The sequence below is a fragment of the Myotis daubentonii genome, chromosome 11 (assembly GCF_963259705.1).
Source record: "Myotis daubentonii chromosome 11, mMyoDau2.1, whole genome shotgun sequence".
In the NCBI taxonomy this organism is placed as follows: Eukaryota; Metazoa; Chordata; class Mammalia; order Chiroptera; family Vespertilionidae; genus Myotis; species Myotis daubentonii.
Window position 1 is genome coordinate 8,209,026 of NC_081850.1, and position 17,482 is coordinate 8,226,507.

General features: G+C 53.5%; 1 protein-coding gene and 1 pseudogene across 12 annotated transcripts in view; one reads left to right on the forward strand and one right to left on the reverse strand.

Annotated features, from left to right (window-relative positions):
• The window catches only part of AOPEP (aminopeptidase O (putative)), a 329,578-nt gene that overhangs the window by 134,927 nt on the left and 177,169 nt on the right, over window positions 1-17,482 (reverse strand). For all 12 annotated transcript variants that reach the window (XR_009447568.1, XR_009447569.1, XM_059656424.1 and 9 more), the window contains exons 6-7: window positions 8,567-8,756; window positions 3,942-4,048 (exon numbers count right to left, since the gene is read on the reverse strand). Coding sequence is in view for 10 of the 12 variants with exons in the window: in XM_059656424.1 (XP_059512407.1) it covers window positions 3,942-4,048; window positions 8,567-8,756 (297 nt within the window). In the remaining 2 variants the exon portion in view is untranslated. The remainder of the gene's footprint in view (window positions 1-3,941; window positions 4,049-8,566; window positions 8,757-17,482) is intronic.
• LOC132212650 (large ribosomal subunit protein eL39-like) lies at window positions 10,782-11,360 on the forward strand (annotated as a pseudogene).

Genomic DNA, 17,482 nt, shown 5'->3' on the forward strand with positions numbered 1-17,482 from the left:
TGGAGACGTGATATATTTTAACGTTTTTCTCAGCACGAGCGTGACTTTAACAATGACTCCAGAAAAAAGGGGGCATGATAATAAATCACAATAAAAACCAACAGAGATTTCTTCTGACCCCGCCACTATAGCTCTTCCATCCACCAGCCCGTCAGAGCTCCGACGGACAGCACTTAGAGAGGCCGGCGTCCAGCCGGGCTCTGGGGACAGGCAGCCAGGCAGTGGAGCCTTTAGAAGCCCCCACTTCCCGATCTCCCCTGGCCGAGTCAGGATGCCTCCCCGGCTGAGGGTGGGGTGATGGCGGAGGGAGTGAGGAGGTGGCGGCCAGGCAGGGGAGAGCAGGACAGGATGAGGTCAGCCCCGCCAGGGCTGAGGGAGCGTGAGGGAGAGTCTGCAGAGAGCCGCTGGGGTCTGGCCTACGGGAAAGGCATCTTTAATAATTAACGAAGGAGAAAAGGCACAGAGTCAGCAATGTGACCCCTGGCATTTTGAAAGTCTGAGCAAATGGCCACGCCTCCACAGCCTGCAGTCACAGTGCAGGGCCCCAGCCAGGGCAGGCCTAGGAGGCTGGGAGCACCCGAAACTCCTGCAACAAGGAAACTCACCGCCACACCGACCTAGGAGACAGCTGCTGAGACCCACAGCTCACCACTGGGTACGTGGAAGGCATGAATGGATACCAGTTCCTATCAATGACTGAAGTTAGCAGGTCAGCGCCAAACAGAATTTTAGTTTTTCTCTTCTCACGTTGCTAGCACTCCAGTATCGAACCAACACAATGCTGCTTTCTCCCCCCTCCCCTCACCCCCCTCGCCCCTGCCCATAGCTATGCTCTCATGTGTACAAAGACAAAGATGCTTGGTCCAAGGCTACTTTTTTTTTTAATGCCGACCTTCATGTCCTCCCTCAGTTCAAGATACAGGGATATTTTTATTTCCACACAAGGAAAGTGACATCGAGTTCCTTGACGGCAGGGAGATGGTCCAGGGAAGGAGGACAGCTGTGCTGGCTCTGCTCCTCACTCAGTCTTTCTGAGCCCGAGCCACCCCAGCGAGCTGAGAGCCGGAGAGGCGCGGCAGTGAGGCGGGAGGAAACCAAGGAGCCTGTGACACAGGCGCCGAGGGGAGGAAGTGCTGTTGGGAGGAGGTGGGCGGGTGGAAGGTGCTGCAGAGGCGGGGAGAAGCTCCCTCAGCACCTGGCAGCGTGGAGGGGCACATCGAGACACAAACCAAGGCTTCTACCTTGTGCTCGGTCCGTCATTTCAAGACCATGCGGTATCTTAAATGAAAAAGCAAGACAGCACCTTTGGTCCCTGTGTTGCTTAAGTGACTTCTTTACCAAGCTCTTATTTGTACAGTGAAATGAAACAATGTCTGAGAACAGATGTTTACAATCTGGTTCCCCCGGCCCTTCAGTAACCTCTAGGCCAGTGATGGCGAACCTATGACACGCGTGTCAGAGGTGACACGCAAACTCATTTTTTTGGTTGATTTTTCTTTGTTAAATGGAAGGGTGGACTCTTAGCCTAAATTCAGGCAAACATAATTCCTGATTATGAAGGCAGAGAAAAATAAATGCCACCGTAAGCCTTCCAGTAAACAGATACACACAGCGTGTTCTTCCTCCCGGCTCCATACAAGAAGGCAAAGCCCGTGGCCCCCAGGGCTGGGCTGGCCACAGCGCCACGGAGATGAGGTCCCCTCACCGGTGCTGACCTCCCAGGGCACGGGCTGAGGGTTCGCAAGCCGGGCACTTGGAGAATGAAGAAGCTGAGTGGAGAGGTGGCAGGGTCGGCACAGTTACCCGGGTGCACAGCCACCCCCAGCAAGCCTCTCTGACCTGCACAGCTTCCCCTCCAAGCACAGCTTCCCTACCAAGTCCACGCGCTGTCTCCCCTCACGGACCACCCACTCACTCGCCTACCAACTCCAATCTGGCCCCGCTCTGCCCCACCCATGAATAAATGCATGCATGTCAAGACCACGGCATCGCTGTGTGGTCCCGCCCGAAGGTCACGTCTCTCCCTCCCTTTCACACGGCCTCAGCAGCATCCCACACCCACTCCCGCCTTCTTAGCTCTTTCCTGGCTTCTGGTGTCTGAGTTTTCTCTACACTCTCCCGCCCCCCACCACCTGCCCCCGACCCCAACCTTCCTCCCCACCTCTTCTCTCACTTTCCTCTCTCCCTGGTGATTTCACGGTGCTCAGATTTTAAAGTCTCTGTAGGCCAAAGGTTGGAATCTCTCCAATGAGCTCCTGACTTGTGGACCCACCGAGTTCTCAAATTGAACAGCTACTTGGGCATCCACCTGAATGCATGTGAAGGTGGAATCTTCATCTTTCCCTCCAGAGCCCGCCCCGCTCAGAGGCCCTGCCTGCTATCCCTCATTATCCACCAGCCACTCAGGCAAAAGCCTGGACATCATGCCAGCCACTCTCGTCCTCTTCTGCACAGTCCTTTCACCCAGACCTGCCAGGACGTGTGCAAACAGGCCTGCTCCCTGCGCCCCCCACGCCACCACCCGGCGCTCCTGTGCAGACTGCAGCCTTCCACCTGTGCCTTCCCTCCGCAAGCAGCCTGCACCCCCTGCACCCCCTCCTCCCCCCAGCAGTCAGCACAGCAACAGGGCGCCTTCCCTGCTCAAGGCCCTTGGGGCAAGGCTCTGGGTGCGCTCCTGCCTGCTCTCCCTGACCTCCCTCTGTCCCTCTGCCCCCCTGCCCTCTGCACCAGCATGCCATGCCCTTTCCTGCCTCAGGCCTTTGAGCCTCCCCCAGAGGCATGACCAACCCCTCACTAGAAATCACTGGGCTCCCTTCACCCCACTTCTCAGCACCTGCAACCCGCTGTGCACATGGCAGGGTCCCCCTAAGCAGAAGCTTCCTGAGGGCTGGGCCCTGTCCATGTGGGTGGGGCCACCCACCAGCCCAGTGAATAGAGGCGAGGGTCGCAGTGGGCTTGGCTCTCCTGACCATGCAGGAGTCGGAGCTGAGGGCAGCCCTGAGCTGTGAGCATGGCGTTCACAGCAAAGGGAAGCGCCAGCCTCCCGCTTCGGGCTGGCTCCACAGCTCCCTCCCACTTGGTCATCACTGCGGAGTCGGGTGTTTACCTAAAATCAGCGAGAACACGCCGGCTTGGGGGCTGCCATCTAAGTGGGGACTCCTGGATGGCTGCCTTCCCACCTGTCTGACGGAGGATTCCAAACGCTTGGCGCCGGCCCAGAGTGGGCAGGGTGAGAGCTTATGTTGCCTTAGCAACGCAGCGCTCCTGGGGCCTAGGCTGGAGGTTTCAGATAAATAACTATTCAGAGAAGTGAAGAAAACCAGCAAAGCAGAGAGGGACAAAAATGGCAAAAAGGCAAGAGGTAATCCTACAAGCCCGCAACAGTCTAGAGACAGAACTCAGGAGCTGGGAGAGCGCTCCCTCCCAGGCGTGGCCGCCAGCGCGCGGGACGGATCCCAAACAAAAGCCCCCATTGACACAGACATCTGCTACCACTAAACACTTAGGAATCAATAATTTCCTACAGGGCTTTTTCCCTTTGGCTTTAAAGGGATACTGCCTGCCAGGCTACCAAACCCAACCCTCCCCCAGTCCCCAGCCACCAGGTGAAGTGACTACTAGAACTTCAAAGGAAGAATTTGGTCCCGGAAATGGCCTTCTGCTAGTTTTTTCCTGAATAGAGACACCAGGAAAATGTCAGAAGGCAAGTCCAAATCCACACCCTGAAAGACTTGAAGCATAACAATCACATCCCGGGGGATCACATGCCGGGGAGGGAGGATGACTAACCTGGTCCGATTTAATTAAAAAGGAAACACAGCAGATTTGATGCAAGGCCTACACGTGTGTGGAAGGGAAGGAGGCCGGGGAGGGGGGAGGAAGCGCGGGGGAGGGGGAGGGGGGAGGAGGGAGGGGGAGGCGGAGGGATCCGCGGGGCTTACCTCAGCACCTGCAGCTGCTCGGGCGAGTTCCGCGACTCGTCCTGGAGGCGCCGCCAGCGCAGGCTTGCCCGCAGCTCCTGCTGCTCCTGGGCCTCGTGGGGGGCCAGCTGCTTAAGCCACAGACACAAACACACGTGCACAAAACACCGTCACTGTTGCCCTTGCGCAAGCTCAGAGCCGCCTGGGCGGCAGCGGCGTTATTTCAGGGAGGGTGGCAAAGGAGGCCTCCTGCTGCCCCGGCGCCCCATCCAACAGGTCAGGAGCCCAGGGCCCGTCTCGCTGCCTGTTCGGGAGGCACCCCTGGTCCAGGAACCCACCCCGCCCTGGAGAGAGCAGGCTTCCCTCGGGGCCATTTCCACTCGGATGCCATCCAGCCCTTTCCTGCTTTGTGTCTCTGCACCGGGTGGGGAAGGTCCCCAGCCCCCAGTTTTGTTAAGGGCTGTTTACTGTGGAGCCTGCTAATGCAACCCAGATGGTTCTGTTTGCTTATAACCAGGACAGTGCAGGCCTGCGCACTGTGTGGGGGAGGCCTGCACCTGCCCTGCTGGTCCCTCAGCCTCTCACTCCTGTTCCACCCGGGAGGGACTAGGTCAGTACCTGGACGCACTTCCGGAAATAAAAGGTCTCTAACAGTTCATTCAACAGACATTTGCAGAGTCTCTGCTGGGCCCCTACCCCATGGAGTTTGGCGGGTGCAGGGGGTAAGGGGGGGTGGAATAAGAACACCCCCTGGAGGAAGAAGCCAAATGCCTCCTGGCCAACCAGCGGGGTAGGAGGCTTTCCCTGAGCTGGTCTCCAGGGAAAGCAGGAGTCAGGCCCCAAGGAGGAGTGTCAGGAAGAGAGAAGGCTCTGGGGGCGGGAAAGAGCCTGATGTGTTTAGGGAACGGCAGGGACGTGGTCCGGCGAGGAGCAGGCTGCATCCGAGAGGGCAGGTGCCAAGCAGTCAGCAGAGGCCAGATGATCTACAGCAAGCATGTCAAACTCGCAGTCCAGGGGCTGCATGTGGCCCACAACGAATATTTTTGCGGCCCAGCCAATATAACGATATGCAAGAAACGTTTTAATAAAAAATTCCTAACTTGTTACAATATCCCGTTATACATAATTATTAATAACGAACTACAATGTTCGCTAATGACTGATTACTATAATCATGTTGCATTCATTTCCCTTACGCGCCTTATGCGCAGGCGCACCACTTCTCTCCACTAATACTAGCAGCGAATATTCTAGCAGCCGATGGCCACGTCATACGTCTTGGACTGACTTGTTTGGTGTGCGCAACAGGAAATATTTCGCTTTTGGAGAACAAGAAAAATAGGTTTATTTGCGTTATGCTTATTAATTTGTGCAGTTATTCAGTGTCTGGTAAGTTAATGTTCAAGAAAAAATATTAATTTTTATTAAAATGTTCTATTATTTTATGTTAACGATGACTCATTTATTTCAGCACCTGCAATCAGCTGTATTCAGCATGTCTCTATCGAAATAAACCTACGTTTCTATGAAAATGGAAGCTTTTGTTTTTTTGCTGCCCACATTAACTTAAACCTTGGTTATTTGGCTCATGTTAGTCTTTGAGTTTGACATGCTTGACCTACAGACTTTGTATGTCCTGTTGTTATGGACTGAGTTATGTTCCCTCCCCCCAAATTCATAAGTGGAACTCTAACCCCACATGTGACTGTATTGGAAATGGGGCTGTTAAAGAGGTAGTTAAGGATGAGAAGGCCGTGGAGGCGGGGCCCTAGTTCCATAGGACTGGCGCCCTTCTGAGAAGGGAAGAGATACCAGCACGGCTCTCTCCACAGTAGCACCGATGGCACCGTGAGAAGGTGGCCGTCACCTCCAGGCAGAGGGGTCAGGCCTATCAGCACCCTGATCTTGGACTTCCAGCCTCTAAAACCAAGAAAACGGGTCTGTTCCAGCCTCCAGTCTGTGATGTGCTGCCCTGGCTGCAGGCTGCTTAAGACCCCCGTGAAAGTTAGACTTTATCCAGGCTAATGACAGGTGTGCGTTCCAACCTGGCATCCGACTCAACCCACTTGTCCCCGTAGAATGCCACTCGGAGTGGAAGGCGGACTTCTGTCTCCTTGCCCAGGGATTTTGCAGCCCCCCGCCCCCCTCTGCCATGCTTGCCTGTGCGACCTCACTCACTCCTCACCGGGGACCCTACTGCTGCCTGGGAGTCTGGGAGGTGGCCCACCTGCCCTGCCCTGAGCACCCTCTCCCGCCGGGAAGGCCTGCTATGGGCACTTGTCAGGGACCAGCACCAGCTGTCTCACTCACCCTTCAACGGAAGGGGTCAGAGTGATGGACGTGTTCGGGAAATATTTCCAAACTCGGTGCTAGAACGGCCACTCTGCCTCGGGGGTCGTGCTTTCCCAGATGGAGTTACTGCATCACCTGAAGGGGCTGAGCTGGGCTCCCTCACGCCAGGCCAGGGGCAGCGGAGGGACAGAGCAGCCTCAGCTCCTCCTTTCCGGTTGAGCTGACGCCAGCAGTCACCCCCTGAGACAGGACTGCGGGATCTGCTCACCTGGCCTGCCCACCTTAGGGCTGCACAGTGTGTGGTGATTACCTCTCTTTTGTAAATATTTTCTTCTTCCTCCCCCTGTGTGCTTTTATTATCACCTCAACTAGGCTCTGCCCTCTTCCAGAGCAGGGCTGTGTCCTACTCTCCATTCTCCCTGCAGATCAGCACCGGTGCACAGGGAAGGGGTGCAGCTGAGAGTTGCAGCCAGGCCAGGCCTGTGCTGTGTTGGCGAAGAGGAGAGGCGTTCAGGGCAGTAAGGAGTTCCCGCAGGGGAAGGGCGGCGGGGAGTGCTCCCTGGGGATGCCGGAGACAGAACGACAGAGAAATCCTCATCTGATGCCTGAAATACACCCGCAATTACCAAGAGTAGCACAACTCTGACTGCCTCAGCATGGAAGCACCCAGGGAAGGAATGGTGGTAGAGGCACACTTATATGAAACCTATTTAGCCTTGGCCGAACGCCTACTATGTGTCAGGCACTGTGCTGGGCTCATTTACACATTATGCTGTTCAACCTGCAGGGTAAGCACCCTCATACCCATTCTACAGATGGGGAAACTAAGGCTCAGGGAGGCTGGCGAGCAGCAGAGCTGGGATTCCAAGCCTGGTCAGACTCGGAATGCAGCCACTTTCCCCGCATCTGCCCTGTTGGCCCCTCTTCCTGGCACTCTGGCAGGGGACGCAGATGTGCACACTGCCAGTGCCACGGGGGTGGGAGGTCGAGCAAGACACAGCCCTGCTCTGAATGAGGTCGCAGTCTGCTGTGAGGAAGGGAGGAAGAAGAAGAAAGTGGGGAAAGAGAGGTGAGTTAATATAGGGTGTCCCAAAATTCACGCAAGAAGTAATTTTGATAGAAAACACAGGTTTATAATTAAAAATTGTAAATTTTTTATTGATTCATAAAGTATACTGTATAGGATTATGTATGGAATAGCACATCAGGTAAATGGCCTCCATTGCTTTGCTGGCACATACGCAAAGCCGTGGTCTTCATTGGTCTTCATTGTCCCTGCTCCTGGGCCATAATTGGTACTTGGTAATGCTTATCAAATTGAAGGGATTGAAATCAAAGGGCAACAGATATTAGAATCTGATTCAATAAACCAAGCAAAATTAGGCTTTTATTTATTTTTTATTGTTGTTGTTAATGCTCATGCAAAATTCAAATCTTGCGTGAATTTTGGGACACCCTATACGAACACTCGAGCGTTCGCAGTTCCTAGGAGAGTAGAGCCATCAGGCCGGGCCACCCAGAGAACATGACCCTGAGCCCGTCCGTGAGAAACAAATGGGATTCCAACATGAGAAGGAATCTGAACGAAAGCATACAGGCGTGCACAATCGTGGGAACTTAGGAAATGGAAGGGGTGGAAATGGAAGGGGAAGAAAAGGGACCAAATATCAGGCACTCGAAAGGAAGCAGGAAGTAGGTTCGCTGCCATGTCCTCCTTGGAACTGGCGGCCAATTCTTCAAGGCGGAGGTGGTCCTGGGAATGTGCTGCCCAGGTCTGGCCTCTGGGTGTGTCAGTTTACATATTTTTTAAGTTAATAAATTTCACGGAAAAACCTAAATTTGTAACTTTCTCTAAAAAGACCAGGCGCCTAGGCTCTCGTGAGCCCTCCCGGCAGCATGACAGTGGTGAGGGCTGAGGACCAGTTCCCACCACTCCCTAATCTTTAACGCCAACTGCTTCACTCCTTCCTGGCCAGCAGGCATCTGAGATTCTGACGTCTGATTTAACTTTCAATCTCACTATTGAACAAAACACAGTCACTGTCGCCACAACCACAGCACAGAGGAGCTTGAGTAGCCGGCGCACGGCCTTTCTTGCAGGTCTTGGCTCACATGTCCCTGCTCTCCTAGCTGCCCTTCCTTCGCAGTGCTCGCTCCCTGACGTGGTGAGGAGGGTGCCGTCTCTCTCCTCTGGCTCTGTCCCCGTAGGCGCAGGGACTGCCCCTCCATCATACAGCCCCTCCCAGCCGCCAAGTGCGCAGTGAGCACTAGGTACATGTCTGTTGAATGAAGGAGTGACTGTGAATAGAACTTGACTCCAGGGAGTGAAATGTTTGGGGTCACTGTAAACCTACCTGCTGTGCTTTGGCCCAGAATACATCTTCCAAGTGAGTGGCAAACCCTTCACTCAGCCACTCCTCCGTCCAGTCGCGGGCCCCGATGGCCAGGCCAAACCAGGCGTGAGCAATTTCATGGCAGAGCCGGGTCCCACAGAGGTGGCTCCCTCCGGCCAGGGTGCTCTGAGAGAGGAAGACGATGTGTGGGCTGTGGATGATGGGGGAGAAAACAGAGTCTTGTTAGAGCCTGTCCTGGCGGCTGCCGGGCGGGCCCTCCGCCCAAGCCTGCTGTTATCATGTGCATGCTCGGTCATGACCGGAGGGCCGAGCTCTGAGGCTCTGAGACACACACAAAGTGGCCGTTTACACTCCTGGCGGCGGTTCAGGGGCCGTGGGTGCCAAGCGGTTGTCTCCGCCATGGAACCCATCGCCTGTAGTAAGTACCCTGCACCCAGGTTCACACTGAAGACACTACGAGGTGATGGGAGCGTTTACTTGGGAACCTGGACAAGAAAGGGCAGGTGTGAGAACGCACAGCCCGTGCTGTCAAGAGATGATCAAAGAAGGCCCTGCAGCCAAACCCCGCGGCTTCCAAGCAGACTGGGGAGTCGTGCAGGGCAGGGAAGCCGGGAAGCAGGGAACCCAAAGTTTCCCTTTCAGACGGGCTGTTACCGCGTTAACAGACTAGCAGGTGCCATGATGGGCGACTTTGCCAAGACACGCAGATAAAAGTGGAGTCTCTGTAAGTCAAAGACTGTAAGTGGTATCGTCTCCTATCTTAGATGTTTACTTATTCACATGGCATAAAAAATCATGCAGAGAGGGGAAGGAGTTAACCCACCCAGGTGTGCAAACGGCCCCAGGGCTGGCACCAGCCGGGGAGATTTATCTAATCTCATTTTCCATACTTTGTTTTGAAACTCAAAACACCACGATTAGAACTGCACACAAGAAATGCGAGGGAGGGAGGCTGGAGCGAGGAGGCCAGCAGAGCATCCCTGTGCTCCCACCTGCGGCATCCCTCATTATCCACAGCTTGTTTACAGCCTTATTAATGAAGAGTTTGCTCTTTAACAAACCTCTCCTCCATCAGCTGAACAAAAACAGTTGTGAAACCTCCCAAATCAAGAAACCGTCCACACCGGTTTCTTCCTTCAAAAGCCATGGGTGGGTGAGCCATCATGTGGGCTCCGCACAAGCCAGGACTGCTCAGCTCTGTCCTCCGCCCCCACGGCCACCAGGAGAGAACACCCCACCTGCGTTTCTCTTGCACAACATCACCCATTCAGCCCAGAGAGCACAACTGAAATCACGGAGTCGGGTGCCAAAACAGACAGCTTTTATGTGAAATAATAACAGGGCAGACACGCAGATGAAAAAGCGTCTGCCAGGCTCTCGCCAGAATCCACCAGAAACTCCAGATAATAAAAGTGCAGTGGGGGCATCTAGGACATGGGGCACCCATAGCAGTTCAGAGCACTGATTCCGAAAAAAATAGGGAAAAAGGAAGGGAGGAAAGGAGGGAGGGAGGAGGGAGAGAGGGAGGGGAGAGGAAAGAAGGAAGCGGGGGGAGGAAGCAAGGAAGGGAAGGAGAGAACTGAGGACAGGAGCTGACAGCGTCCGCTGCACCCTGGCCCATCAGTCAGTGAGCCCGGCTCCGGCATGTGCAGCGCTGCAGAGAGAAGCCACAGCCATGCACCAAGTAAATAACATTCCAGACATAACGCTGGCAGCACTTCACCCTCTGGGCTAAAACAAAACACAAGAAAGACCAGGCCTCACACAGGCTCACAGACAAGCCTGCATCCGAAGGGCCTGCTGGTAGACCCCGAAGGTGCGGGTTACAGAGACGCTGGGCTGACCTGCGGGCCCCACGCAGGAAGGTTACCCAAGCCGAGGACTGTTCTGAAGAAAAGCCTGCCCTGTCCTGGTGACCCGCTCACTGCTTTGTCCCAGTGGGGAAGCCTCTCCAAGGCCCTTTCTGCAAATATCAGGGTGGCCCGGCCTGAAGGCCCGCAGACCTCCTTCCCACGGCCCGCAGCCTGGAGACACAGCCCTGGCTGGGGTGGCGGGTTGGCTCAGGACAGGCGCTGGCATTGCTGGGACCCCAGCTAACTTCCCCCGTGCCATCCGTCCTTTGTCCTCTCTTCCCGGGGGGCCAGTGCACTGCCCACTGTCCTCTGAGAAGGACCGTAGCCTCTGGAGAGGAAGGGAGGCACTCCACTGGGCGTGAATGACCCTCCCGCCGTCACTGGGAAAGCACGAGAAAAGGCACTTCCCAGGTGAGAACCAGACCCCAAAGCCTCCTGCAGTGGAGTTTGCCCTCAGGTTGGGCTTTCCCTGTGGGGTGTTCTGAGGTTTTAGTTTCTTTTGAAGGAAATGGCTTCTTGCTTAAAACTAAATTAAAACACGGAGCGAGCTTCCTTCTCTCTCTTTCTCCCCCATCGAGGTGCGCACGTTCGCTTCTCCTTCACCACGTCTTCCCACAAGACTTTCAGGATCAAGAGGTTCCTGGCCAAGAAACAAGAGCACAATCGGCCCATCCCCAGTGGATTCAGATGAAAACTGGTAATAAAATCAGGTACAACTCGAAGAGGAGACATTGGAGAAGAACCAAACTGGGCCTATGAGGAATCACACACAAGAGATGGCTCACATATTTATGCTGTATCCGGGTTGCCTGCACCCTTAAATGATCGAAAAGATGCTACTGTCTGGACAGTTGGGGCATTTTAATTGGAAGATTAATGAACTTGTGATTTTGCTCTGTTGATTTCCCCCCCCTGAAATAGAAGGTTGATTCAGTAATAAATGTGAGATCTTTAAAAAACAAACAAACAAAAAACACAGCGAGGTTTTATTAACCTTTCTCAAGGGTTGTTAACAAAATCCTATATAACAAAAGGCTAATATGCAAATCGACTGAACAGCGGAACAACCAGTTGCTATGATGCACACTGACCACCAGGGAGCAGACGCTCAATGCAGGAGCTGCCCCCTGGTGGTCAGTGCTCTCCCACAGGGGGAGCGCTGCTCAGCCAGAAGCCGGGCTCAGGGCTGGTGAGCGCAGTGGTGGTGGCAGGAGCCTCTCCTGCCTCTGGGGCAGGCGGACATCCCCCAAGGGGTCCCAGACTGTGAGAGGGCGCAGGCTGGGCTGAGGGATCCCCTCCCCTGCTCCCCCAGTGTACGAATGTCGTATACCAGGACTCTAGTTCTGACATAAAAGCACCAATAGAATATTCTTTGAAGGAGAATTTCCTCCTCTCCTTTTAACCCTAAATATCAGAACTTCTCACAGGAAGTAGAATTTTTAAATTGCTTTTTTCAACAGTGAGTAAAGAAAAGTATAAAGCTCCTAAGTTCACCTCACGGAGTGATATTAAGTGTTCCTTTACCCAGAGGGAACCTACTTCATGCCTACCTTCCGAGCAGAAGGAATGGCTTAGAATTTTCTACGCCTACCTCAGCCTTGATTTATAAGTCTCACCCCTGGCTCCTCACGCACCCGAGTTCTCAGCATCTATTCATGGCCCTAATCAGCCACAGCTCATCCGTCTTCAGGCTGACAGGGCCCGGTTGAAAACCGGTTGCCTTTTTTCTTTCTTTTCCCCCCTGAAAGGGCCTGTGTCAACTGCCTCTAAAAATGCCAAATTGCCGATTCATCATCATTACAGAGGATGAAGGTAATCACTAGAATGACCCTTTTTTTTTCTATCACAGAATTTATCATTTTTCCCAAATAAGAGATGGCCAGGAAAATATTTTCAACTCGCAGAAAGCGCCAGCCCTCCCGCTTGTGTTCTCCATCACATTCTCTGTGGCTACACGTGGTGGGGGAGGGCCCAGCGGGCAGAGCGGCTGCAGGCGGCACGTGTTCCCATCCCGCCCCGGAGACCACCAGCGGCGCTGCCTCCCCACAAGCCCCTTCTAAACGATGCCCCTGAGAGATGGCAAAGACCATTTTCGGTTTCTTAAGACTGTTCCTGAAAGCTGCCTTCCCCGCTGCGCCCCCCCCCCCCACACACACACACAGATGAGAAGGCTGTGTGGGTTCACTTAAAAGATGCTTTGACCAGAAAGGGGCGGCTGCAGCCCTGGGGAGGGTTCGGTCTGGAGGAGATGGGGGATTTCACCGGACCCTAAGCAGGGGCTGGCTGGGAGTGAGGTCTGCTGTGTCCAGGGAGATGGGACCAGCGTGGGCCATCTTGCTGCTCAGCACTTCCAGGCTGTGGTGGGACCCAGAGGACAGGAAATGGCTTTTGGTTTAGGACAAGAAGAGCCCTGGGCCACCCCTCCCATCATACTGGAGCCAGTACCCCTCCGCTCAGGGGAGCAGAGTCACTGTTATACAGTCCCTGCGACATGCGGCCAGGACACAGACTCATCATCAAGCTTGAACTTCTTGTGGGTTCAGAGTTTTTCTCAATTTCAATGGCACATGAAGCCCATGTCCCATCACTAATGATTGGAGAAAGGAAGGAAAACCAAAAAACGTGGAGACGGAGGCTCCTTTCCCTCCAGAGTCAACCTGGATAGTTCTAAGGGTCTCATGCCCTGAGAGCAACTGCTGCAGGCACGACTCCACTCCGTGCTCATTTAATCTGGACGCCTGAGGAGCAGGCTCCCAGCGCCTGGGGCAACCTGAACGGGGGGCAAATGCCCTTCCCCGCCCTTGGGTTCAGAACAGGTTTCCCCTTTTCTTCACGGGGTGTGGCATGGAACCTGCCAGCACCTAGCCCAGTGGTTCTCAACCTTGGCTGCACATTAGAATCACCTGGGAATCTTTTTAAAATCCTGATTTCTGGGCCTCATCCTCCGGAAATTGTTTCTTTGTGATGGGATGGGGCCACAACATTAGTAACAAAGAGACAGAATTTCCGGAGGATGAGGCCCAGAAATCAGGATTTTGAAAAGATTCCCAGGTGATTCTAATGTGCAGCCAAGGTTGAGAACCACTGACCTAACCAAACGCCGGTCCGCCCCTGCATCTCCGCGGTGAAACCCTTTCCCCCGTCTCCTGGAGAGTCTAATGGTGGGCATGCATGCCTTCTCCGGAGGCAGAGGCCTGGCGTGGGGGACCTGGCAGGGCCCCTGTGCCCTCTGCTCTCTGACTGCTCTGTAGGACTGGTCACCTTCATGTGCCCATCCGGCATCTGTGGTGGCCACAGAGTTGGTCTTTACTCTGCAGCCTTAGGAGATGGAATGTTCCTTTGTGGAAACCAGTTCTGAAAACGTGAGGAAAACTTACTACACCTGATCAACATGGGGATTTAGGTTTGAGAGAACATGCTAACAGTAGTTAGTGTAAGTTTTTCTTTGAAAATCCTGAATAGCAAATAGGCAGCGCATTACTACTCATCTGCCTGAGTGAACGTTGGGTTAGAACGCCAGTGTGACTGCAGCAGAGAGTGGCTGCAGGAGCCCCGGCTCCACTCACAGGCTCCAACCAATCCGGTCCTCCCCACAAAGACTCACACTGTCCAAGAGACTGCGCTAGGCACTGAATTTTACACCATCTCATTTAGCCCACCCATGACCTCAGGAGACAGATTTTATCGTCGCCACTTTACAGATGGTGAGAAGTGAGGCACAGCGAGGTGAGTAACCAGCTCAAGATCACGCAGCTGGCGACTAGGGGAGCCAGTACTTTAACTCACGCAATCTTGACCCTGAAGCTTTACTCAGACCCACTCTGCAGGGCTCACTGGGTTTAGGCCTGTGGCTCCACCCCTCTATGGCAGCTGCTGCCCATGGTGGGGGGGCATTGCTCCCCAGGAGCTCCGCCTTCAGAGTCCCCCCACCCCCCAAGGGACGCCACCAGCCATGGCCTGGGACCTCTGCTCCTTAAAGCCACACCACAGCCGGAGCTGGCTGGAGGTTACAGGGCCTTTGATCAGCAAAGCTTTGGCCTCCTCCCGATGAGAAGGCAGGTGGGGTGAGGGTCTGGAACACCGAGACCACCTTTGGCAGAGCAGTGGGCACTTGATTTCTGCACCACCAGGCAACTCGTCCACAGCCCTCAGCCCTGCGTGCCACTTGGAGGAGGCGTTAGCACGGAATTATTAGGTGATGGCTGCACCTCGCTGGCTACCCTGCCTGAGGAAGGTGGTGGGTTGGTTATGCTCATCTAAAAGCTGAATAAAGCTGCAAGTGGATGTCTCAGGTTTTACAGCTAAAGCATCAGAGGGGAAAAAAACAGTACCTGATTGGATTTTCAACTTGATAGGGACTCCTTTCCCTCTAAGGCAGTGGTTCTCAACCTTGGCTGCACATTAGAATCACCTGGGAATCTTTTTAAAATCCTGATTTCTGGGCCTCATCCTCCGGAAATTCTGTTTCTTTGTTACTAATGTTGTGGCCCCACCCCATAACAAAGAAACAGAATTTCCGGAGGATGAGGCCCAGAAATCAGGATTTTAAAAAGATTCCCAGGTGATTCTAATGTGCAGCCAAGGTTGAGAACCACTGCTAAGGGGCCTATTCAGCCCACGCAGTCTGGATTCTCATAGTATAGAATCAGGAAACAATGCTTTGTTTTGTTTTGAAGTTGCTGAGCACTCTGGGGGTTTGGACAGCAGGGACACACCGTACCCACACTCTGTGAGCATTATTGGCTGTAGCTGCGCATGTCCCCCGAGTCACCACTGCCGCTCCCATGACGAGAGCTGTGCGCTTCCTGCAGGATCTGGAGGACTCCTGGCGAGTGGTTGCCCTTGAAAACCTGTTGGCGGCCCCCCGAAGCACCTGGATGACAAAATGCGACGCTCTCCATTCCCTCAGCCCACCGCTGTCCTCCCAGCCAGGGCGATGACGCCTACTCCCACAACAGGAGCTAATAAAATCAGCCTCCTCTGTGATACAGGGAAAATCTTCATTTAATAAAATAATGCGTTTTGCTCCACTCCCAGAACAGCAATCAAGTGGCAGGACGGAGAACCACAACAGCTCACCCCGCTGGTTGCTGCTGTGTCCAGGTCTTCCGGGCGTGGCCCTGTGGGAGCCAGGAACGTTGCTTCATGAAGGGGCACACGGGGCAGCTTGCACTGCCCTCCGTAAGATGGGGCGGTTCGGGGGCTCCTTTGAAACACAGTGCATGCACCCTCCAGATCCACCAGCTGTTTTCCCATGTTCCCCGTCTAGAGAAAAGAAAAGTTCCCCCAAAGCACTCAGACAGTTAGCTGGGGAGGGGGCATCGGTCGCTTCCACAGCTGAGAGCACCCGCCCGCGTGGAGTGTGGCGCTCTGGGAGTCTTTACACACCAACTGAACCTGAATTGCAATCGGACAACAAATACTTTTTCAGTGTCTGCTCCTGTGAAACACAGAGTTAATGAAGCTGCTGTAATGATCATAACCTGCATGCCTTTTTCCATACGAACAACTATAAAGCCACTTGTGCCTGTTGCTGTATTTGCTAAACCTGGAAATTCTACCTGGGGGAGGGGGGGTGGGGCTGGTTAAACAGATTGCTGGGCCGCCACCTCCAGACACTCTGACTGGTAGGCCTGAGTGGCACCTGAGAATCCGCCTTTCGACGCAGGTCCCAGGTGAGGCTGATGTTGCTGGTCCAGAAAGCCACGGATCCACACTGTGGTGGCTGCAGAGCATTAACTTAAAAAACACAAAGCCATTGCCAAAGTTTATAAGCGGGAAGATTTTACCTAGAAATCCAGATTTTCAAATCACACTGAAAATCTGAAAATCTGGCCATCCTAGGCCCACAATCCCATGTAGCAACTTAGCTGAGTGGCTGCTGGCCCTTTTAGATGGGCTCCGCTCTCTACCACTCTCTCCTGTCTCCTCGCCACTGGCTGAATCCACATGTCATTTACAACCACGTGCGTGCTCACTCCCCCTTTCCTCTCGCAGGATTCAGAGAAAAGTGAAATCCCGTCTCCATCACCAGTAGGCAGAGAAAACCAAGCTTTTCTCAGAGGATGCTCTACCCAATCGGCTCATTTATTTTTGCAACCTGACCCCGCATAAGCATTTGGATTTGATTTGCTTAGTTTTCCTTATGAAAAATTCTGCTATCAGCCTTGTTTGTGGCTGTAAAATGGTTTAGCAAACTATTTTTAACTGGAGAGGGCAAAGACATACGTTTCAGCCTAGTTCAAGTCAGTCACTAGAAATTCCATATCACCAAGCGTAGAATTAATTAGGTTTATTGTATTTTTGAAATCCAAACACAGTTTCAATTATTACTTGCTACTCATGGCTTATAATGAAGGCAGAGCTTGTTAGCTCAGCAAACAACTGGCAAGTCTGTTTCAAGTGTAAACAGAAGGCAAATGCATGAACTAAAAGAATGAATTCACCGATTGTGCTCCCTGGGCTGTAAAGAAGCATTCAGCGGCCACAGTCTGTATCACCCACCACCTTTGTTCACAGGGCACGCCGGCTCCAGCTTTCTTTATGGGGCAGAGACCTTCCGAGGGGTCTCTGACAACGTAAATTCTCCGAATTTTTGGAAGTGCTCATCTGCATCAGTAAGTGCCTTTAAGGATAAGGGATCACCTGGCTCCGGGGGGTGCGTGGAACACTGTGCTGTTAACAGTAGCCATTTAATCTCGATTTGTGACTGAACAGACCGACCAGCGAGCTTGCGGAGATGAAGGGACAAGACTGCCCATATTCCCAGGGTGGTCCTACAGAGCATGGGACAGATGGTCATTCTCAGAGGTATTCAACTTAACAGCATTCCCCTTTAAGAGGTAATAAACCGCACCAGGAACAAAAATAAACAAACAAAAGGTTTTGCTCTCCAAAGTCTCCTGGTTTTAACAACCTTTTGTTTAAAATGACCAGCCCTGCATTTCTTCTCCCCAAATGGAACGCATCAGGTTTATTGGCTAGCTGCGGTTAAACCCCACTTCTCTGCACGCTTCCCTGGACTTGCCATTCTTGGATGTGTTCACCAGGGTGCGAGGGTGGG